The following is a 19,978-nucleotide window of genomic DNA, read 5'->3' on the forward strand; positions in this document are numbered from 1 at the left end:
AGGTAGTTTTATGATTGTAATTTTACATATCAGGAAACTGAATTCAGAGAAGTTGTAGGTTGCTTCTCCAAGTTCACACAACTAGTAAGTGCTGGTTTGCACTAAATAACCTCTGAGATCCCGTCCAGGTCAGATGTTCTGGCATTAGTGACTCTGGGCCCATGTCGCCTCCAAACTGGTGAATTGAGGATCATACGCTTCAGGGAAATACCCATGTTTTACCGTTGTCCCTGTTTATTCTTCCCTTCAGCTCTTTCAGAAGGATATAGTCTGCTCTAAAACTATGCTACTCTTTCCCTTGCCAGATACTAGCTTATTTTTGACTGCTGTCAATTCTTAAGACAAAGACTCTAAATCAGTCTGTCAGGTCTTTCACTGTGAAACCTGCTGAGGTGGCTGTGAAGGGCTGCCTTCGGTAGAGACAAGCCTGAAACCGTCCACTGCTGTCTGTCTCTGCCAGTACCACCCTGCCCACTGGTGTCCCTGCCTCCACCACTGCCCCTACAGTCTGCTTCCACAGAGCAACCCAAGGGATCTTAAATGAATGTAAATCAGATCTTACCAGTCTCTTGCTTTGTACCTTACTGCCCACTGCAGTAGAGATACCATCCCAGTCCTCCTGGGCTGAGAGCTTCGCGTATCTGCCCCAGCCGGCATCCCCAGCTTCTCTGATCTCAGCTGTCCCCTCGCTCGCTGTACTCCTGCCACACTGGCCTCTTTTCCTTTCCATAAACATGATTAGGCCGTTGCCACCTAAGGACTTTGTGCTAGCTGTCTCCTCTCCTAGAATGCACTTCCCCCTAATCTTCGCAGGATGGGCTTCTGGTCATTTGCATCTCCACTTTCGTGGTCCTCCTTCAGAGGGGCATTCGCAGACCTCCTGGTCTGCAGTGCTCACTGCTGCCTCATCCTTATCCATGCATCCTGTGCTCCATCAGAGCAGAGACTAGTCTGTCTTCCTGATGGAGCCTTCTCGGTGTTTGGATTAGTAGCTGTCGTCCCCTGGCACTCGGGAGTTGCTGAATGAATGAATATGTGGCCCAGTTTACTGGAGGCTTGCCCTTTAGCCATTCATGTTCTCAAATTTCCCTTTCCAGTCCCTCCCATATTTAATTATCACGGTTCTTTAATTTATTTAGATCTGAGATCAGTGACTTGACCGAATCACCCATAATTCGTAGTTTACAACATGCCGTGCCTGTGTTTATTGAGACAGGCACCACAGTGGAAGTGTAGACTCTGGGCGACTTCCTAGCGTCAGATCCTGCCTGAGATTCCTGAGTGTGTGACACTTTGGGCAGGTTGCTTAGCCTTTCTGTGCCTCAACCGGAAAAAGGTAGGTAACGGCAGTCCTGGTCTCGTTGGGTTTTGAGGATTAAATGAGTAGATAGATGTAAAGCAGTTATTATAGTGTCTGGCACATGGTAAATATTAGATAAAAATTAGCTCTTTTTGTTACTCTTCTAAGAAGCAAAAAGTACCACCAGGTTGAGTTTGGGAAGGAGTATGAGGAGATAAATTAATTGAGCACCTAAACTATATGACATAGGATCTCTCATTTCCTTGTCTCAAGCTCTGAGACAAGTATTATCTTCATATTCTACATAAGCAAACATGTTTGAAGAGGCTAAATAATTCACATAGCTATTGAGTAGTTGAAACAGTATTTAAACTGAGATCTGACTTCAATGCTCATCTTCTTTCTGTCATGTTGTACTGTTTTCCTAGAGAAAACAATTCTTTGGAATTTTCTTGAAAATTACCTTTTGGTAAGTCTTGTGGGACTTGTTTTTGAAACCTAAATTTCTTTTCTTCTTCTTTTTTTTTGAGGAAGATTAGCCCTGAGCTAACGTCCACCACCAATCCTCATCTTTTTGCTGAGGAGGACTGGCCCTAAGCTAACATCTGTGCCCATCTTCCTCTACTTTATATATGAGACATCTACCACAGCATGGCTTGACAAGTGGTGTGTAGGTCTGCACCCGGGATCCCAACCAGTGAACCCTGAACCACCGAAGCAGAGCATGCAAACTTAACCACTATGCCACAGGCTGGCCCCTAAACCTCTTTTCTTTATTAATTTAGGATACCATAGCAGGATTCTATGAGGATTCCCTGATAGATTAACCTCTTGAGTTGTATTTTTAAATCTAGGATTGTACTTTAGTAGAAAAACACAAATTAATGCAGCAAACAATAGAAGAAAGGAATGAAAGTAAGTATAACTGGTTGTCTAATACTCTAATAAACAAGACTCTTGGTTATAAGTAGTAGATTAAAGTTTAAGCATTAGATTTATGTCTTCCTTCCAGATAGCAATCTCAGAGAAGGGCTGCCCCTTCTCTCTCACCATCCATAAGAACCCCCAGGATGGCTGTGGTCAGCCTGACTGACCAGTCTGGGTGACATATCCACTTCTGCAGTGGGTGGTGGCAGGCTGCCACATGGTTGATAGCCCCATCAGAATCACGTGGAGGAGGGAGGAGTATTCCTTAAAGAATGAGACACAAAATACACAGAAAAGTAGTACATGATCCAAGTTCTAATACATTTTGTCTTGTCCTAATTACATTTTATCTTGGTGAAAATTCACAAAAGTGAAATGGTTTATTACAGATTGTAAAAGGAAGTTGTGTCCAAGCTGAAGAAAATTACCCATGACTCGACTCCCCTCATAGAGAAATGAGCAGTGAGGTTGGTGGTCCTGTGGCTGTCAGTGCTCCTGACAATAGATACAGTGTCTCTGAGTTCTCGTTAAGTGCCAGTAGCTAATGGGAAGCTCTGTTTCAGAAAACATACTGTGTGTATGAATATTATTTGAAATTATGGAAATCCATAAACAATATTTCTCTAAAAGATTTATTCAGCATTGGGAGTGGGGGGGAGTGCAGGTAAAAGAAAAACAGAAGTCAGTTACTTTGAAGTAAAAGAAGAAAGATATAATCAGATCCAGGTGAAGGGAAAAGGAGGAATGCCATCTCATCTTTATTTCCTTTGTCTTTTAGGTCCTACTTTTTGTTTGTTTGTTTTCCCTTTTTTCTCAGCTTTATCGAGATATAATTGACACATAACATTGTATCAGTGTAAGGTATTACAAGTATTGATTTGATGCATTTATAAATTGTAAAATGATTACCATCATAGTGTTAGCTACCACCTCCATCCTGTCACTTAGTTACTAATTCTTTTTTTGTGGTGGGAACATTTAAGATCCACTCTCTTAGCAACATTCAAGTATATGATACAGTATTATTAGGTATAATCACCATGCTGTAGGTTAGATCACCAAACCTGATAATCTTATAACCAGAAGTTTGTACCCTGTGACCAGTATCTCCCCATTATTCCCCACCCTTCAACCCCTAGTAATCACCACTTTACTCTCTGTTACTCTGAGTGTGTCTTTTTTACATTCCACATATAAGTGGTATCATGCAATATTTGTCTCTGACTTATTTCACTTAGCATAATGCCCTCAAGGTCCATCCAAGTAGCAGGATAGCTGAATAATAGTCCATTGTATATATACATACATATATGTATATATACCACATCTGCTTTATCCATTCATCTGTTGATGGACGCTTATTTCCATATCTTGGCTGTTGTGAGTAATGCTGCAGTGAACATGAGAGCACAGATATCTCTATGAGATCCTGATTTCAGTTTCTTTGGATATATACCCAGAAGTGGGATTGCTAGTTCTATTTGTAATTTTGAGGAAACTTCATACTATTTTCCGTAGTGGCTGTACCAATTTACATTCCCACCAACAGTGCACAAGGGTTCCTTTTTCTCTACATCCTCATCAACACTTATCTCATCTCTCGTGTGTGTATGTGTGTGTGAGGATGGTTGGCCTTGAGCTGACATCTGTGCCAGTCTTCCTATATTTTATGTGGGATGCCGCCATAGCATGGCTTGATGAGTGGTGCTAGGTCCATGACTGGGATCCGGGCCTGTGAACCCTGGGCTGGCCCCTGTCTCTTGTCTTTTTGATAATAGCCATTCTGACAGGTGTGAGGTGATATCTCCTTGTGGCTTTTATTTGTGTTTCCTTATGACTAGTGATGTTGAGCACCTTTTCATCTACCAGTTGGCCATTTGTATGTCTTTTTTGGAAAACTGTGTTTTCAGTTCCTATGCCCATTTTTTAATTTGGTTGCTCGTTTTTTTGCTATTGAGTTGTATAAAATTCTTTATATATTTTGGATATTAACCCCTTATCAGATTTATGATTTGCAAATGTTTTCTCCAGTTCTATAGCTGGCTTTTCATTTTGCTGATGGTTTCTTTAGCTGTGCAGAAGCTTTTAAGTTTAATGTAGTCCCACTTGTTTATGTTTTGCTTTTGTTGCTTGTGCTTTAGGTGTCAAATCTGGGAAATAACTGCCAAAACCCATTTTAAGGACCTTTTCCCCTATTTTCTTGTGAAAGTTTTACAGTTTCAGGTCTTACATTTAAGTCTTTAATCCATTTCTAGTTAATTTTTGTGAGTGGTGTAAGATAAGAGCCCAATTTCATTCTTCTACACGTTGTTATCTAGTTTTCCCAAAACCATTTATTGAAGAGACTATCATTTCTCCATTAAGTATTCTTGGCTACCTTGTCAAATATTAGTTGACCTTATACAGAGAGGTTTATATAGAACTGGGCTCTCAGTTCTGTTCCATTGGTCTTTGTGTCTGCTTTGTTTTCCAGTGCCATACTGTTTTGATGACTGTAGCTTTGCAGTATAGTTTTAAATTAGGAAGTATGATGCTTTAGGCTTTGTTCTTCTTCCTCAGGATTGCTTTGGCTATTTGGGGTCTTTTGTACAAATTTTAGGATTGTTTCTTCCATTTCTGTGAAAAATACCATTGGAATTTTGATAGAGATGACATTGAATTTATAGATGGCTTTGGGTAATATGGACATTTTAACAATATTAATTTTTCTGATCCATGAACATGGGCTACCTTTCCATTTATTTGTGTCTCCTTCAGTTTCTTTCATCAAAATCTTATAGTTTTCAGGGTACAGATCTTTCACCTCCTTGGTTAAATTTATTCCTAAGTATTGTACTGTTTTTGATGCTATCATGAATGGGATTGTTTTCTTTATTTCTTTTTCAGATGTTTTGTTGGTAATGTATAGAAATACAACTGTTTTCTGTATGTTGACTTTGTACCCTGCAATTTTACTAAATTTGTTGATTAGTTCTAGCATTTTTTTGGTGGAGAATTTAGGATTTTCTATATATAAGATCATGTCATCTGCAAACAAAGAGAGTTTTACTTCTTTCTTTTCTATTTGGATGCCTTTTCTTTTTTCTTGCCTGATTGCTTTGACTAGGACTTAGGGTACTGTGCTGAATAGGAGAGGTGAGAGTGGGCATCCTTGTCTTATTCCTGATCTTAGAGGAAAAACATTCAAACTTTCATCATTGAGTGTGATGTTGGCTGTGAGTGTATCATATATGGCCTTTACTGTGTTGAGGTATGTTCCTTCTCTACACAGTTTTTTGAGTGTTTTTTATCATGAAAGGATGTTGTACTTTGTCAAATGCTTTTTCTGCATCTATTGAGATAATCGTGTAATTCTTTCTGTTAATGTGGTGTCTCACATTTATTGATTTATGTTGAACCATACTTGCATCTCAGGAGTAAATCCCACTTTATTATGGTGAATGATCTTTTTAATGTGCTGTTGAATTTGGTTTGCTAGTATTTTGTTGAGAATTTTTGCATTTATGTTCATCAGAGATGGTGGTCAGTAATTTTCTTTTCTTGTAACGTCCTCACCTGGTTTTTGAATCGAGATAATGCTGACCTTGTAAAATAAGTTTGGTAATGTTCCCTCCTGTTCAGCTTTTTAGAAGAGTTTGAGAATGATTTCTGTTAATTCTTCTTTAAATGTTTGGTAGAATTCATCAGTGGACGCATCTGATTTTGGGCTTTTCTCTTTTGGGGGAGGGTTTGGATTACTGATTCAATCTCCTTACTCAGTTTTGGTCGTTTCAGATTTTCCATTTCTTAGTAATTCAGTCTTGGTAGGTTGTATGTGTCTAGGAATTTATCCATTTCTTCTAAGTTGTCCACTTTATTGGTGTATAACTGTTCATAATAGTTTCTCGTGATCATTTGTATTTCTCTGGTATCAGATGTAATGTCTCTCCTGATTTTATTTGAATTGTCTCTTTTTTTCTGAATTAGTCTGGTAAAGGTTTGTCAATTTTGTACTGTTAAAAGAAAACCCTTAGTTTCAGTTATCTTTTGTATTATTTTTCTGATTATCAGATTCTCTTATTTTAACCTTGAGAACAGCAAAGTTCGTTGTCAAGGAGTTCCGTCTACCGATGGGAAGGATGAGTGGGACTGTTCCTGTTCCAGCAGTTTGTGCATCAAGTCTGTCCTTTAATTTTCAAAAGCTGGGGCTTTTAAGTAGGAGTAAAGAAAGAGTCAAAAAAGTGACCCCATGTGACTGAATTCCACTACCAGTGTCATGGGAAAAACCAAGATCAGTGTTCTTACCACAGACGCATTAGGAAATACCTGTTACATTAGGACCCAGAAAAACACATGTAGACACAGCTAAAAGTTGTAGGAGATAAGACTTAACTCTGATTATGCAACTATGCACTCCAGTGCTTTTTATTCTATTTTATTCCGTTTCATTCTATTCATAGTCCATTGCTGGATTTTGTTTTGTTTTGTTTTGTTTTTTTAATGCTGATCTTGACACACTAAGGGGCCATAAGCTGCCGTATGACGGGCGCCGGCCTGTGGATGGTTGCAGGAGACAAGAACGGCTGAGGGGTCCTGTCAGAGTGAATGCTCAATGCTGCCCCACCCCCTGCAGCCTCCAGGCCTACACCCCACACTTGTATTCATTCTTGGTTTCCCCAGAAATGCTACTCCCAGCTTTTCATGTGACCACATCTTTGTTCTGCACACACTGCCACTTTGTTTGCTGGCCCTGCCATGTGAGCCCCACATCTGTACTCTGCGCACTGATTGGATGATGGCTCAATGGCCTTCACATACCCAAAGGAAACCCCCACCCCTCCAGGCAAAGGGGAGAGGAGAACTGAAATCAAAGTCTGTAGGGAGAGCCTGGCCTCCCTGGACTAGAGACTGGGCCTGGGGGAGGCTGGGGCAGCGGTGATAGCGTCCGACAGCCAGAGAGATGGATAGGAATGTGCTAAGACCAGGGAGTCAAGCTCAGACTTACAGAGTCTTGCTCACTGCCTTTCCCCTGCCTCTTGATGTCTGCAGGTAAATTCTACTGCAAACCGCACTACTGTTACCGACTCTCCGGCTCCGCCCAGAGGAAGAGACCAGCACTGGCTCCTCTGTCTGGAAAGGTAATGGTAATCCATCTGTAAGTGGGGACAACAGCAGGCACCATTTCAGGGTGTTGGCAGCTCCGGGTGGGGCCGGCAGGGCCTGCTGCATGGCCTTGAATCGCCTGTCCTGAGAGTGAGAAGGGCCTGAGAGATGGCTACAGTCCAGTTTGGGGAATGAACCAACTTTTCAAGCATAGTCTCATGTTGCATTTTGTGAGGTAATGCTCCATCTACCACCTGAGTCAGATTTGGGAGGCTACGGCAGCCCCTCTCTTCTGCTCACTCTATGTCAAAGAAGACTTTTGCCTTTGTAAATAAACATCTTTCTGAGAGAAGGACACCCTGTAAACAAACTTGGCTGTAAATAATCTGCTCTGCCTTCCAATTCCTTTAACTTTGTGTATTCTGTGAATTACTTATCTAAGATCCCTTTTTCTTTCTTACTTTTTAAAATGAGAGTAGCCAGCTCCTCCACCTGTCTGTCTTTGGCAGGATAAACCGCGTGTTCCCCACACTACACGCTGTCGCCTTGTTGGTGTGCAGGCCAACTAATGCTCCCGGCAAAGCTGCTCTGGCCTGCAGAGGGCTTGAGGGGAAGGGTATACCAGGGATCCAGATTTGGACTCCTGGTGCCTCCACATAAAATGTGCCCTGGGTTTTAAAGAAAGACCTACTCTGTGAGGAGTGTGGCCCTGGTGACTGGCGAGAGCAGCAGGCCAGCACGTGCTTCAGCCAGAGTCACTCTTTCTTTCCTCTGGACTTTCTTAGGAGGCCAGAGGACCCCTGCAGGATGGCCCCACTGCAGACGCAAATGGACGGGCCAGCGCCATCACCAGCCCTGCTGCGAGAACTCCAGGTAGCCTCACTTCCTTGTTTGGCTGGGTGGTACGTCACTCTCTCAGCCTCTGTGACGCGGCCAAGGGGGTGAGCCAGCGCCTCCAAAGCAACATCTCTTCACTTGGGCACCAAGTGGCCCAAAACCCTTTGGACTCCTTTTTCATGTGCCAGCTGCTTGCATTCGGAGTCCCCTTTCTCTATGGCCTGTCGGAGGTGCTGGTACAAATCAGAGGGGAGTTTCACTGGCAGACCATGAGCCAGTAGGGGCACCGTCTGGTAAGCGGTATCCCTGAGCTTCAGTGTCGTCTGTCCAGAGTCTCAGAGTATTACTGCTGTAGCCCTGGGACCTGCCCACAGCCATCAGTCACACGGGTGGCTGGTCCAGGCCCCGTCCAGGTAAACAGGAATTCAGAACAGGCTGCTTTTATCACTGATGCAAGTGAGAATCCAGAGTTGCAGGGCCTTCTGTAGTTCCTTGTCTCAGACTCCTTTGACAGAGCATGGGGAATGGTGAAAAGGCCCCGTGATCTGGATTTGTGTTCATCTGCACTTGAGACTCTTGCATCCCAGTCCCTCTTGAGGTGTCTCGATGAGCTGACACTGTTCTTCTATTTGACCTGTCCCTGCTAAAGGACATGCCTTGTGCTGATCACTTTGGGACATTTGAACTTCTAAAGAGGATCAAGCCCTAATTTGTCCCGCTTTGACTAACCATTTCCTTGTCAGGACGTGAATGACACCATCCCTACCTCTAAAAACATTTGTTCTGGCCTCAGTGGGGCAGGACTGGGAAAGGCTCATGGACACTAGGCTCGTTGTGAAGAACTGTGTGTTTCTCCTTAAAATTGCCTCTCTCTGCTTTATGTTAAACCAGCCTGTGAGATGTGTCCACAGTTCCACAAACTGCTAGGTGGTCCTGCTGCCCTCAATACAGCCCAGATGTTCACAGCCCAGGGTCACTGTGTAGGTGAGAGAGGAAGTCAACAGGGCCGTGTTTCTGCTTGTCACACGTTTACTCTCATTCAGAGAAAATATATCTCAAGCAGCCATTTACAAACTCCCAAAAATTACCTTATAAAAATAAAGATTATCAGGTAATGCCAGAAACTATGGAGAAGGAGTTGCTAGTGGAATTTCCATAATGGAAAAGAGAAGAATTATCCACTCGGCCTTCAAGTAAGAGGTTCCCAGAGTTTCTTCTTTCCCCGTGCCTAAGCACTGGTGGAAGCCGTGGTGCCAGTTCTGGGAGAGGAGGATGTGCCCAGAGGCTGGCGGTGCTGTGATATCTAGGCTGAGATACAGCAACCACAGCCAAGCTAGGCGAACTCGGCCCCTGCTGCTGTGTGTGCCCTGTTACAGTCTGGGGACGCTCTTTAAGTCCCCTACAGGTGAGACCCATGTTTTATAGCAATGTTTAAGCTACGAATGACCTTGAAACCTCTAGCCTTGGAACCCTTTACAATCTGTCTTTCTCATGAAGTGCTGACATTTTCAGGGGGCACTCTCAGAGCACTAGGGGGAGGCGCTGGAAGAGAAAAATAACCAAAGGGGTCTGGACAGAGGCTCGGCTTCACACCATAGGATGTGCATTGGACCAGGCGGGAGCACCACTGTGTTTGTCTGGGCCTTGTTCCACAGAGATGGTTTTTCCAAGGAACCTGGCTACTCAATAAAACAACTCAAAGAAATTAAAGTTTCTTTTTGGATATAGGGTTCTTAACAAAGAGTTAAGCACAGTGAAGTTCAGGTCATTCTGAGCAAGCCGAGTGTGTTCGCATTCCCAGCCGGTTCCATTTGCCATTCTTACTGTCTAGTTTGAAAGCATAATGGATTTTAGGTCTTTAGGGGTCTAAAGAATGAAGGGTTCCTTAGAGAAGGAGAATAATATTCTACAAGGCAGGGAGAGAAGATGAGAGCTGGCAGTGTTGGTCAAGAATCAGAACAACTAAGGAAGAGTCAGAGCTCTAAAGGTGTCACAGTCCCCGTGGCTCTTGATCCTGAAGGTGACTTGCCTGTGTTAGCAAAGGAGTTCACGATGCGGCGTCCTGAAGGGTCACCCTTGAACCCCTAAGATGAAAGAGGCAGGCGCTATCCCCCCCATTGAAGGTCCCCTCGCGGCAGTGGGAAGGCCAGAGCCTAGGAGCAGTGGGATTCGGGATCCGCCTCTGGAGACTGAAGCTTCTTAGAAACTATGGCTGAGTCTGCACTCACTCCAGAGTACCAGCACTTTCCCTCAGCGGCGTCTGATTTTGTCAGCCTGTCTAGAAAAAGAACAGAATTATGGGGAGTATTTCATAGTTGGTGTGAAATTTTTGCCTTTGAAAGGGATTTGCTTCTTTAAATCCCAAACTAAAGCTTTGATTGGTTAGCTAGAATTTCCTTTTGAAAACTTTCAGAAAAACTCAGGTGTTTCAGGGTTCCAGAATGTGTGTATTAGATGGCAGCCATTAACTGATATCCAGGTGTGTCTCCTTGCTGGACCCCAGACAAGAAGCTGTAAGGGATGCACTTGATTCTCCCTGTCTAAACAAACCACCTCCCAGTGCCCCATCCCCTGGAGGCAGAGTCAGGGAAGCTGTGGCCGTGGCTGGCGTGTGGGCCGCCTGTGCTCCTGCTCTGCACTGCCTCTGTGTTTTGTGGCATTTCCCTCTTCTGCCTTATATTCTCTTCCCTTATGCCAAAATTAGTGCTGTTGCCAAAAAAACAAACTCATGAGTTAAAAGAAGCTGCTCCGGGCCTGCTCCACGGTGCTTTCTCCAGCACCTGATCTGGAGCCGCAGCCTCCTTTAGCGCTTGGGGCACAGGCTTTACAGTGGTTTGTGTCTAATGTGCTTTCAGTATAGAAACCCTCTTTTCTGTTCTCCACGTCTGTAAACGCTTTGTTTCCAAGCTTTTAAACTCACGGCTACAGGTCAGTGGGCCCAGCACCTATTTTCCTACTCTGGCTTCTTAGTACCTGCCCTGACTTTAGGAAAAGTCTGGACAATAACAGACAAAGAAAATCTCCAAGTGGGATATTTGCGGGTTTTTTGGATCCTTTTTCTGTCCAGAGGAATCCCCTTTACATCTCATATAACCAAAGGTGAAGCATAAAGGCTATGGGATAGCACAACAAGGGAACAGAAGAGCTTTTCTTCTAGTCCAGCCCACGGGGATGGGATGAGGGAAACACTTCATGGAAAGTCTTATGGAAAAGACGATCTTAACTTAAAAGGTCGCCTAGCAGAGAAACAAGTGGCAGGTGCCTGCTCCCTGTCCATCACGCCCCTTGCATGATCACCATTAGGTTCCAGAGTTTGCATGCTGACTGGGCCGTTAGGAAGTGCAGGCGTTTCCCACACCAGCTAGAATAGCCATGCAGTACAAGGAATTCCATTCAATCCTAGGGTTCCTAGCTGTCAGGAGGAAGTGAGGAAATCCTCTCGCTGCTTCCCAAACCCTCTTCCCTTATAGGCGTTTTGGAAAACCTGTTAGTAGAGCAAAGAGAATTTGGAAACCCAGCGTAATTCTGTAACCCTGCCCCGAGAGTCGTAGTTGATGATATGTGAATACTTATATATATATGCACATATATATTTATATAGGGTTAATTTCATATATACAAATAGTATTTATATATCATGTCCTAAATAATAATAACAACAATAAGAATGAAGCTGTTTCTAAAGCCTCTTATTGGGAAACAAACTCTTGGGGAGCTCTTTCCTTGGGGGCCGTGCCACTGGCCTGGCCTGGTGCTCTGCTGGGATTTGGAGGAGGCAGCGCAGCCCAGCACCCCCGTGGAGGGAGACTTCGGGGGTAGGTATCTCAAAATGAGAAGGACACACTCCCAACCTCAGGAAGTTGGTTCAAGAGCAGATTACGTAGCAGGTTTTGTCGCTCGTGGACTACCATAGGGAGCCAGACGCCTCAGCTCCCTCTGCTCTACTCTCAGGTGTGAGTGTCGGCCCCCCTGGGTCCGTGCCTGCACCTTCCCTGGCTCTGAGTGTCGGGTGTGTCAGTGTGGGACAGTGGAAGTGTTTAGTCCCTCCTACAAGGGGCCTCAGCGTGGCCTTGAAGGCCTGAGCAGTGAATTAAGGGGTTCCCTTTTTTCTGGGCCCTGTAGCTTAGGGTGAAGGCAAGTGTGGGGGGAGGAGGCAGTAAGCCGGGTCCCCACGGCAGTGGTGCAGAGGAACCAGAGCAAGGGGGATGACCTGTGCAAGGGCACGTCACCCGTCCACTTCGGGCCTTCCCTAAAGCCTTTGTTTTTGCCTTGTTTTTAACCTGTGCTGTTGTGAGTTTTCGGTGTGTTTCTTTGTGAGTTTTTTAATTTAATTGTGTAACTTTGTTTTTGCCGTTACTGTGAAACTAAGGTGTTGTGCTTTTAATTTTCTTTTAACAAATGTTATTCTTATTTAAGAGAATAAATTCCAAACAATCTGCAGGTTTCTGAGTTTTTCTTTTCCTTCCCTTTCTCCTGATTGGAGGGTGGGAGGGGGCTTGCAGGCCGTTGTGCCTCTGGACTCTCGCTTCTGGGGTGGGGTCAGGGAGAGAGTGCAGATTATTAAGATGGGGAATCAGGGTGTTCATACCTGGAATAAGATTAACAGAGGGGCTCCTGTTCAGCGGGGTTGGCATGGTGGGAGACATTTTGCGTTGTAGCAGCTGCAGGTGGAAGAGAGTGAGGAGGACCTCCCCGTGCCCCACATTCGGTCAGCCTGTGTGCGGAGCAGATGGAGGGACAGGAGCTCCATGCTGAGCCCGTATGTGGCGCGGGCCGCGGGGCCAGTTGCCGTTCTCCTGTCTCTGACTCTAGCTGGCTGTTCTTGGGAACCGGGGCAGTTACGTTTGTCTCCACTACCTTGAGCCTCTTGCCTAGGGTGCGCTGACCTTGCTCCTGGTGACACTGGAGGCTCTTGTTCTGTCCTCCCCAGCTGACGTGCCTCCCATGCTGTCTTTGCTGTGACCTGGATGCCGAGCTAGCGTATCCAATTCTGCTTGGCCACTCTTAAGCCTATCCTCTTCTCACAGATACTGCTGTGACCTTAGCAGCGGTGGCCTCCTGTGCTGTGTCTACATGCCGACCACAGTGGCACAGCCCAGCTTGGGTGCTGAATTGGACCAAAAGAGGGCACTTGGCAGGGGGAGCACTTGGCTCTATGTCTGCTTCTGCTGAGCTCTAGGAAATCGGGTGTGTGTTGTTAGCAAGGCGTTGCTGGCCTACTGTATTCTGAAGCAGCCCTCTTGGGGCTTGAAGAGTTCTTGGGCTTCTCCACAGGATGGAGCGACAGAGTGCCAGATTCTCCAGGCGTTCTAAGTAACCAGACTCCTCCCCACAGGGTGCATCTGTGTCCCTGCATGGCTTCCAGCTCTTCCAGAACACTGTCTTTGGTTTCATTTTAATCCTCAGAGCATTGCTGGTTCAGAATTTATCCCAACAGAGAGTTTGAGTGCCTCCTTGGCCTATTCATTCCCCATCTCCCAAGCTTATAGTCTGTTGTTCCCCTTTCTCTGAAATAAGTCAATCAGTATTCTGGTGCCTGCAAAAGGCTGGTAGAAAAAGAATTGGGATGTGGGGATATAGTAAGCAGTGATTAATAAATTGACAAAGAATCAATGATAGGGATGAATAGATAAATGTATATAATTTTCAAGTTTTAAACCTTTGCTGCTGTTGCCTTCCCTTATCCCAGTAATAGAAGAGAGGAGAGCCGTCATTGTTCAGAACAATGTACTGCAACATCTAACAGGAAGGTGGTGACAGCTGGCATGATTCTGTGCCGCCCATTGTGAAGACCCTGGAGAATTCCCTTTGAGTCTCCTTTCTTTCTGAAACTTGTTGAGATCCTTTCTCTTTATTCTCATAAATTCCCTGGCGATTCCCTAATTTAGACACTCCCTAGGAGGGCTCCTGTGGTGCAGACGTGCAAGCACTATAGGCACTGAAAGTAGGCCGCTCTGTTTGCATACTGAGAAATAGGGCAGGGTGATGCTTTGTAGGATCGAGGTCCTACAAGTGTCCCCCTGAGGTACAAATATAAAAAAGAACACTGACTTGGGGTTCTCTTAAATATAATAGCCAGGCACAGGATTTCAGGGAGAAACTTCCACGAAGCTTTAAAACCTCATTGAGACTCCAAAACCAGTCCTTACCTTGCAACTCTGATCCAGCCAAGCATCCAGCAAGTGCAAACAAGTAGATGAGTCATAATAAAATGAGGGAGGGAAGTCAGACGGGTGCTCCTGCTGGGTTAGGCCACAGGCCTGTGTGTTCCTCTCTCATCACTGCCCACACTTCCAACTGTGTGTTGGCTGCTGACACCTCTTTCTTCACAATTGCGCCATGTCTCTTCACCACTTATGTTCTTGGGGTGGGGTAGGCTTTTGTGCAGAAACACCTTCCATATGCCAGGGGAGAGAGGTAGGGCTCCAGGCATGTACATATGACTCTCCTTTGATTACTTCCAGGTTTCACCAGCCATGGGAACAATGGCTCCCTTTTACTTCCTGTGGGTCAACTTCCACATAGCTTTGCATACTTTATTAACATTTTCTGAATACATCTGAGGCACTTCAGTGGGCCTCTGAGAAGGACAGTGGGCAAGAGGTTGAGTCACTGCCCGCACCCAAACCCTAACTCAAGCTAACTAAACTTGACCTTGCCTTTATGTTGTCCTTTTCCTCCCAGAATGAGACGTGTGCACAGGTGTAGTCAGAGAGCCCCTAACGTGTGAAGAAGGCTCATACCCTCACACAGGGCCCTTGTCAGCATCAAGGGGAAGTTTTGGAACACATTTCAGCAGAAAGGGAGTCCAGGGCCCCAGCTCTGCCGTACTACAGAACAGATTCTCTTGGGGCCATGCAAGGGTAGTTACAAGAAAAATCCTTACCATTGAGTCAGAATTTCTAATGGCCTCTTATGTTTTCTTTTTTTTTTTTTTTTTTTTTTTTTAAAGATTTTATTTTTTCCTTTTTCTCCCCAAAGCCCCCCAGTACATAGTTGTGTATTCTTCGTTGTGGGTTCTTCTAGTTGTGGCATGTGGGACGCTGCCTCAGCGTGGTCTGATGAGCAGTGCCATGTCCGCGCCCAGGATTCGAACTAACGAAGCACTGGGCCGCCTGCAGCGGAGCGCGCGAACTTAACCACTCGGCCACGGGGCCAGCCCCCCTCTTATGTTTTCTTTGCCTCTGTTCTTTCTGTACCCAGCCAGCTCATTGTAATTACACATTATGCGTGAAACTGTCTTGTCTATACCTATTAAGTGATTGAGCCCCTTATTCTGTACTTCTTTGAAATATCAGGATTCCTTCTACTTTATCACCATTATTTCATAGCGTAGTCTGATTTCTTTTAGGTCCTTGCCTGGAATTGTAGTTCTTTCATAATTATTTTATATTAAGTGACACCTGTCACCATAAGAACTCACGGCCCTTACACCCAGGGCCACCTGCTTCTCTGAGATTCCAGAGCCACCTTCCCTGAAGCCTGTGTCCAGTGCTACTGGGCCTCCATCAAAGCCTGCTCCCCAAGAGACGGGAGCCTGGCAGAGAGGCAGGCCCGCATCCAGTCGCTGAGGATGGTGGTCCCAGGTGGGGACCTAAGGCACCAGAACACAGGGCGCAGCAGGTTTTGGTCTTCCTCAGCAACTATATGACCAAAATCAGGGCTGTTTCACTGGCTAAAGCCTAAATATGTTTGCATTGAGTTCTCGTGTTCTTTCAAGGTTATTACAGCCAGGAGTACTGTGCAAGTGAATGCCAGAGAGGGTAGTCCTCTTGGTATTTGGTAGCTGCTCAGAGTTCAAACCTTAAAAGTGTGATTAAGTAGACTCTAGCTGGGACCTTAGGGAAAAGAGTTTGTCTCTAAGAAGCTAAACCATTGTGTGGGTTTCTTGGACCGAACTCAATCTGGTAACTGAGGAATAGCTGATAGCAATTATAATAGGATTATAACACCTTATTTATTCTTGTTTCCCTGTTTTCTAGAACTAAACTAGGATCTAGAAAGACCAGGTTGGAAAGAGACCAGCTACAAAATTTTCCTCCCACTGTTTTACCAACTAGAGACCTAATTAGGTTAGTAGATTTTCCTTTGAAAAGCAAATATTCTCTCCTAGAGTTTAGTCTCGTGTGAATTACTGTGAACCAGCTGCCTGCCTGCCTGTCATCTGAGCTCCCTTTTCTCAGGGCATGGGCCTTGGTGGAGGCCCAGTAACACTGGGACACAGGGTGCAAGGAAGGTGGCTCCAGGGCAGTCGAAACCTTATGGAAGGCTTTGGATCCCCAGAGGAGCAGGCGGCACTGGGTACCTGGGGTGAGGGAAGTTCATGGGCTACAGGAGGAGAGACCACAGTCTGTTGGCTTTGCTCTATTGCTGAGAGCTGGCGACCGTCCTCCATGCTGCTGAGAGTACCGTGCCGAGGGGCCGTCTCTATTTATAACCAAGAGAGCCCCCTCCTCTGCTGAAGTCTTTTCCTCAAATAAAAATAGGGAGTAAACCTTGAAGTGTGCTGACTTCTGTTATTTTGTCCCATATGATTAATACTGGTTCATTTACCATAGTGGTCCTTGTCATCCTACCTTACAGAAAACAACCTGGAAAGGCACATGGTCATGGTAGCAACAACGATCGTAACTGACATGTAGCCCTTGCTGTGAACTAGGCCCGGTCTGGGTGCTTTGTGGGCGTTGCTCTTCAATCCTCGCAGTAGCCTGTGAGGTGGTGTCATTTTGCAGATGGGGAAACAGGCACAGGGAGGTGAGGCAGACTTGATCGAGGCCACCTAACTGATCAATGCAGAGTCGGGACAGACTCTACAGAGGACCTGAGAGCATTGTGTCCCTGCTGCGCCATGCAGCTTCCCTTCACCCATTCTCCACCCTCAGCCTGACCACACTTGGTAAGAGGAGAGAGTGGTGTGTTTAGTTCCACAAATAATATATTTTTTAATATGCTTCAACAATGCCCCATATAAATCACTGAGTATGCATTCGATTATTCCTGGGAAATATATGTCCCTCAACTTCTTTGGAAGTCACCCCAGGGCTAGGAACATGCCTTTGGAAAGATACTGGAGTAAGGAGCAGAGAGCGAGAATCTGGAGGAGATGGGTTTTATAGTTCGAGGGGATGTTTCCTGTTGCTCTCTGGGCCCCAAGTCTACTCACTTCTGACTTACAGATCCATTGGCTTATCTTCTTGCTCTGCCATCTCATTTCATTCTACTTTTTAAAGGCCCAGTGATGGTTGAGCTGACATTTCCATTCTCTTACTGCCTTTGTAACTACATTCACAGTCCACATGAGAAGTTACCTGCCCTGGCCCTGAGTGGCCTTTGGATGTAAGGAAAGAGAGAGATGATTGTACATCTCTTTGTACTGACAGTTGGAGCAGAATCACCTGTAACAGGAGAGAAACGTGGAAATTCTTATCTATCCAACTTTGGGCCACTTTGGGCTCACCTCACACTTGAAATGACTTACTTTTAAATCTTTGGGCTAAATGTGGATATTCCAGATGAGCAGTTTTGGTTTTGCCCTGTTGCATGAAATTTGGTTCTGGCACAGAAATGCTTTCGGGAAGTCCCCTGAGCATGTGCAAACATAGCCTTGGAAAGGCATGCTGTGACAGGGAGCCCTTGGATCTCACCAATAGGACGTTTTTGGATAATGGAAAAAAAGAAGAGTTAAGAACACAGAGAGAAAGCTTTGTTTTTCCACGTCGTATCTTTAAGTCTAGTCTTCTCCCTAGGTTTAGTGAGAGGACCTGCTGTAATGTCACAGGGCTGTTCCATCCATCAGCAGACTTCCAGCATCCAGCTAGGAAAAAGTAAGTGAAAGGAGAATAGTTCATCAGACTCATCTTTTGTCTACTTAGGTCCTGCTTTGGCCTAGTAGGGCTCAAACGCAGACAGACGTGAATGGGGCGGGCGTTGTGTAGGTTGCCCTTGAGTGACATCGCAGTGAAGGAGCAGAGCCATCCTTTGTAAGTGGAGCTGTGCCATGGATGGTGAAGTGCCCAGCTGCCTTGTGCAGTGACTTGTGTATTTGCTCAGTGTGTGGCATTGGGACGAGGTTGTCACTCAGCCTGTGAACATCTTCCCTGGATTTCCTCTCTGTGGACAACAAGCCAAATCATCTGTTCAGCATCACAGTTCTCAGTTGGTCCTTCATATTGTACTTCCACTGGTCAAGATGTCTTACCGTGGCAACCAAGATGAAGCTTCCTGAGCTCATGGCTGTGCTTTCAATGCACCGAGTCCCATCAGGCCACCGTCAGAGTGTCTGATGAATTAGTTGGCCTCTTGGTGAGAGATTAGAAATAGTTTGATATAACTTCTAGGCCAGATTTCTCAAGCTCAGCACTGTTGACATTTTGGTGAGAGAGGTTTTTGTTTTGAAGGGCTGTCCTAGGCATTGTAGGATATTTGGCAATATCCCTGGCCTCTCCGTGTTAGCTATCAGTACACCCCTTACCTCAGTTGTGACAGCCGAAAATGTCTCAACATTGCCGAATGACCCAAGGAAAGAAATCACCCCAGTTTGCAACCACTGATCTAGACTAACATCAAAAGCACAGACGTGACATTGACATGCAGTTAACCTCAAATTTATTGTTCCCAGTAGGAGATCAAGAAAGTGATTGAGGATAATAAAAGTGATGCAGAACCACGGTGACATTTGACAATAGCGGTCTCTCAGTCTTGCTGCTGCCCCTGTTAAAGTTGTGAGCACACACTTCCCAACATTTGGATCCTTACTTCCATGTTGGTCCCCCTATACTAATATTGTGTGAGCTAGCAGACAATTACCAAACATTCTAGAAGGCAGGGCTAAAAAATAAATTAACAGAAATTCTAGTGTTTTTTTCCTGTACCACAGTGAATTGTCCCTGCATCCCCAGAATGTGCTCATTCTCTGTGACCACAGCCTCAGTGAACTGAGCTGGGTCTAAATGGAACAAGCACAGATATTGAAAACAGAAGATGCATGTTTGAGTTCCAGTTCTGCAGCCTATGATCCTTGCCATCTCTGGTCATGAAGCTCCCGGAGCCTCAGTTTCCCCATGTTATAAAATGGAAAAAATGCCACCTGTTCTTTTCTACCTCATAAGATTTTTGTAAAAAGCAAATAAGCTGAAATATATGGAAACTTGTTTATTTAAGAGCGTTACAGGAATAACAAATAAGATTATCATTGGTGGGGATTCCAGAAGATGCTAGAGTGATCTCAAGGAGAGAGTGAGTTAGGATTATTTCTACTCACTGGCTGATGGTGTCCCTCTCAGGTCTGTGCGTCCTGTGGGATTAGGACACTATGGCCCATTGGGGTGTATTCCTAACCAGCAGAGATTTGGGGAAACAGAACAGTGAGAAGGGCTAGGCCCTCTCTCGTCTTCCACAGAATGGGCGGGGAGAGGACCTATACTGAGTGCCAGCTCTTTGGAAGGATTAAGACTGCAAAGGCTTGGCTAAATTTGGCATTGCATTTTCCTCAGCCTGCAAGGATGTGATATGACGTCACCTCCTATTTCTGTGACACCCTGGGGGCTCTTCACTGTCATAACACAAGTAAAAACAGTCACAGACAGGGTTTACATTAAGCTGAATTTTCAACTTGTGACCCAGAAGTCAGAGGGCTAAGCAGGAGTCAGTTAGCTTTGTCTTAGGGTAGAGCTAGGGTCACAGCAGTCCTGGGTACTGTCTGGATCTGTGCTCGTTTGACCCGCAAGCCCTGTCCCTCAGGGACCTCAGTGCGACCTCATGACCTATTTGTAGGAGAAGGAGTCTGACTTCCTCTTCCAGAATCAGGGCAAGGATGGGTGCTTTATGGGCGGC

The 19,978-nt window shown here is 45.3% G+C and overlaps 1 protein-coding gene across 43 annotated transcripts in view; it reads left to right on the forward strand.

Moving 5' to 3' along the window:
• Positions 1–19,978, forward strand: part of MICAL3 (microtubule associated monooxygenase, calponin and LIM domain containing 3) — a 188,502-nt gene that overhangs the window by 107,124 nt on the left and 61,400 nt on the right. For 42 of the 43 annotated variants that reach the window (XR_011497210.1, XR_011497209.1, XR_011497208.1 and 39 more), the window contains 2 exons: positions 7,256–7,344; positions 8,095–8,182. Coding sequence is in view for 38 of the 43 variants with exons in the window: in XM_070495267.1 (XP_070351368.1) it covers positions 7,256–7,344; positions 8,095–8,182 (177 nt within the window). In the remaining 5 variants the exon portion in view is untranslated. Of the gene's footprint in view, positions 1–1,216; positions 5,369–7,255; positions 7,345–8,094; positions 8,183–19,978 lie in introns of those variants that run through there. The other variant, XM_070495297.1, reaches the window with a different exon arrangement.

This window comes from Equus asinus, chromosome 22, assembly GCF_041296235.1.
Source record: "Equus asinus isolate D_3611 breed Donkey chromosome 22, EquAss-T2T_v2, whole genome shotgun sequence".
Classification (NCBI taxonomy): domain Eukaryota; kingdom Metazoa; phylum Chordata; class Mammalia; order Perissodactyla; family Equidae; genus Equus; species Equus asinus.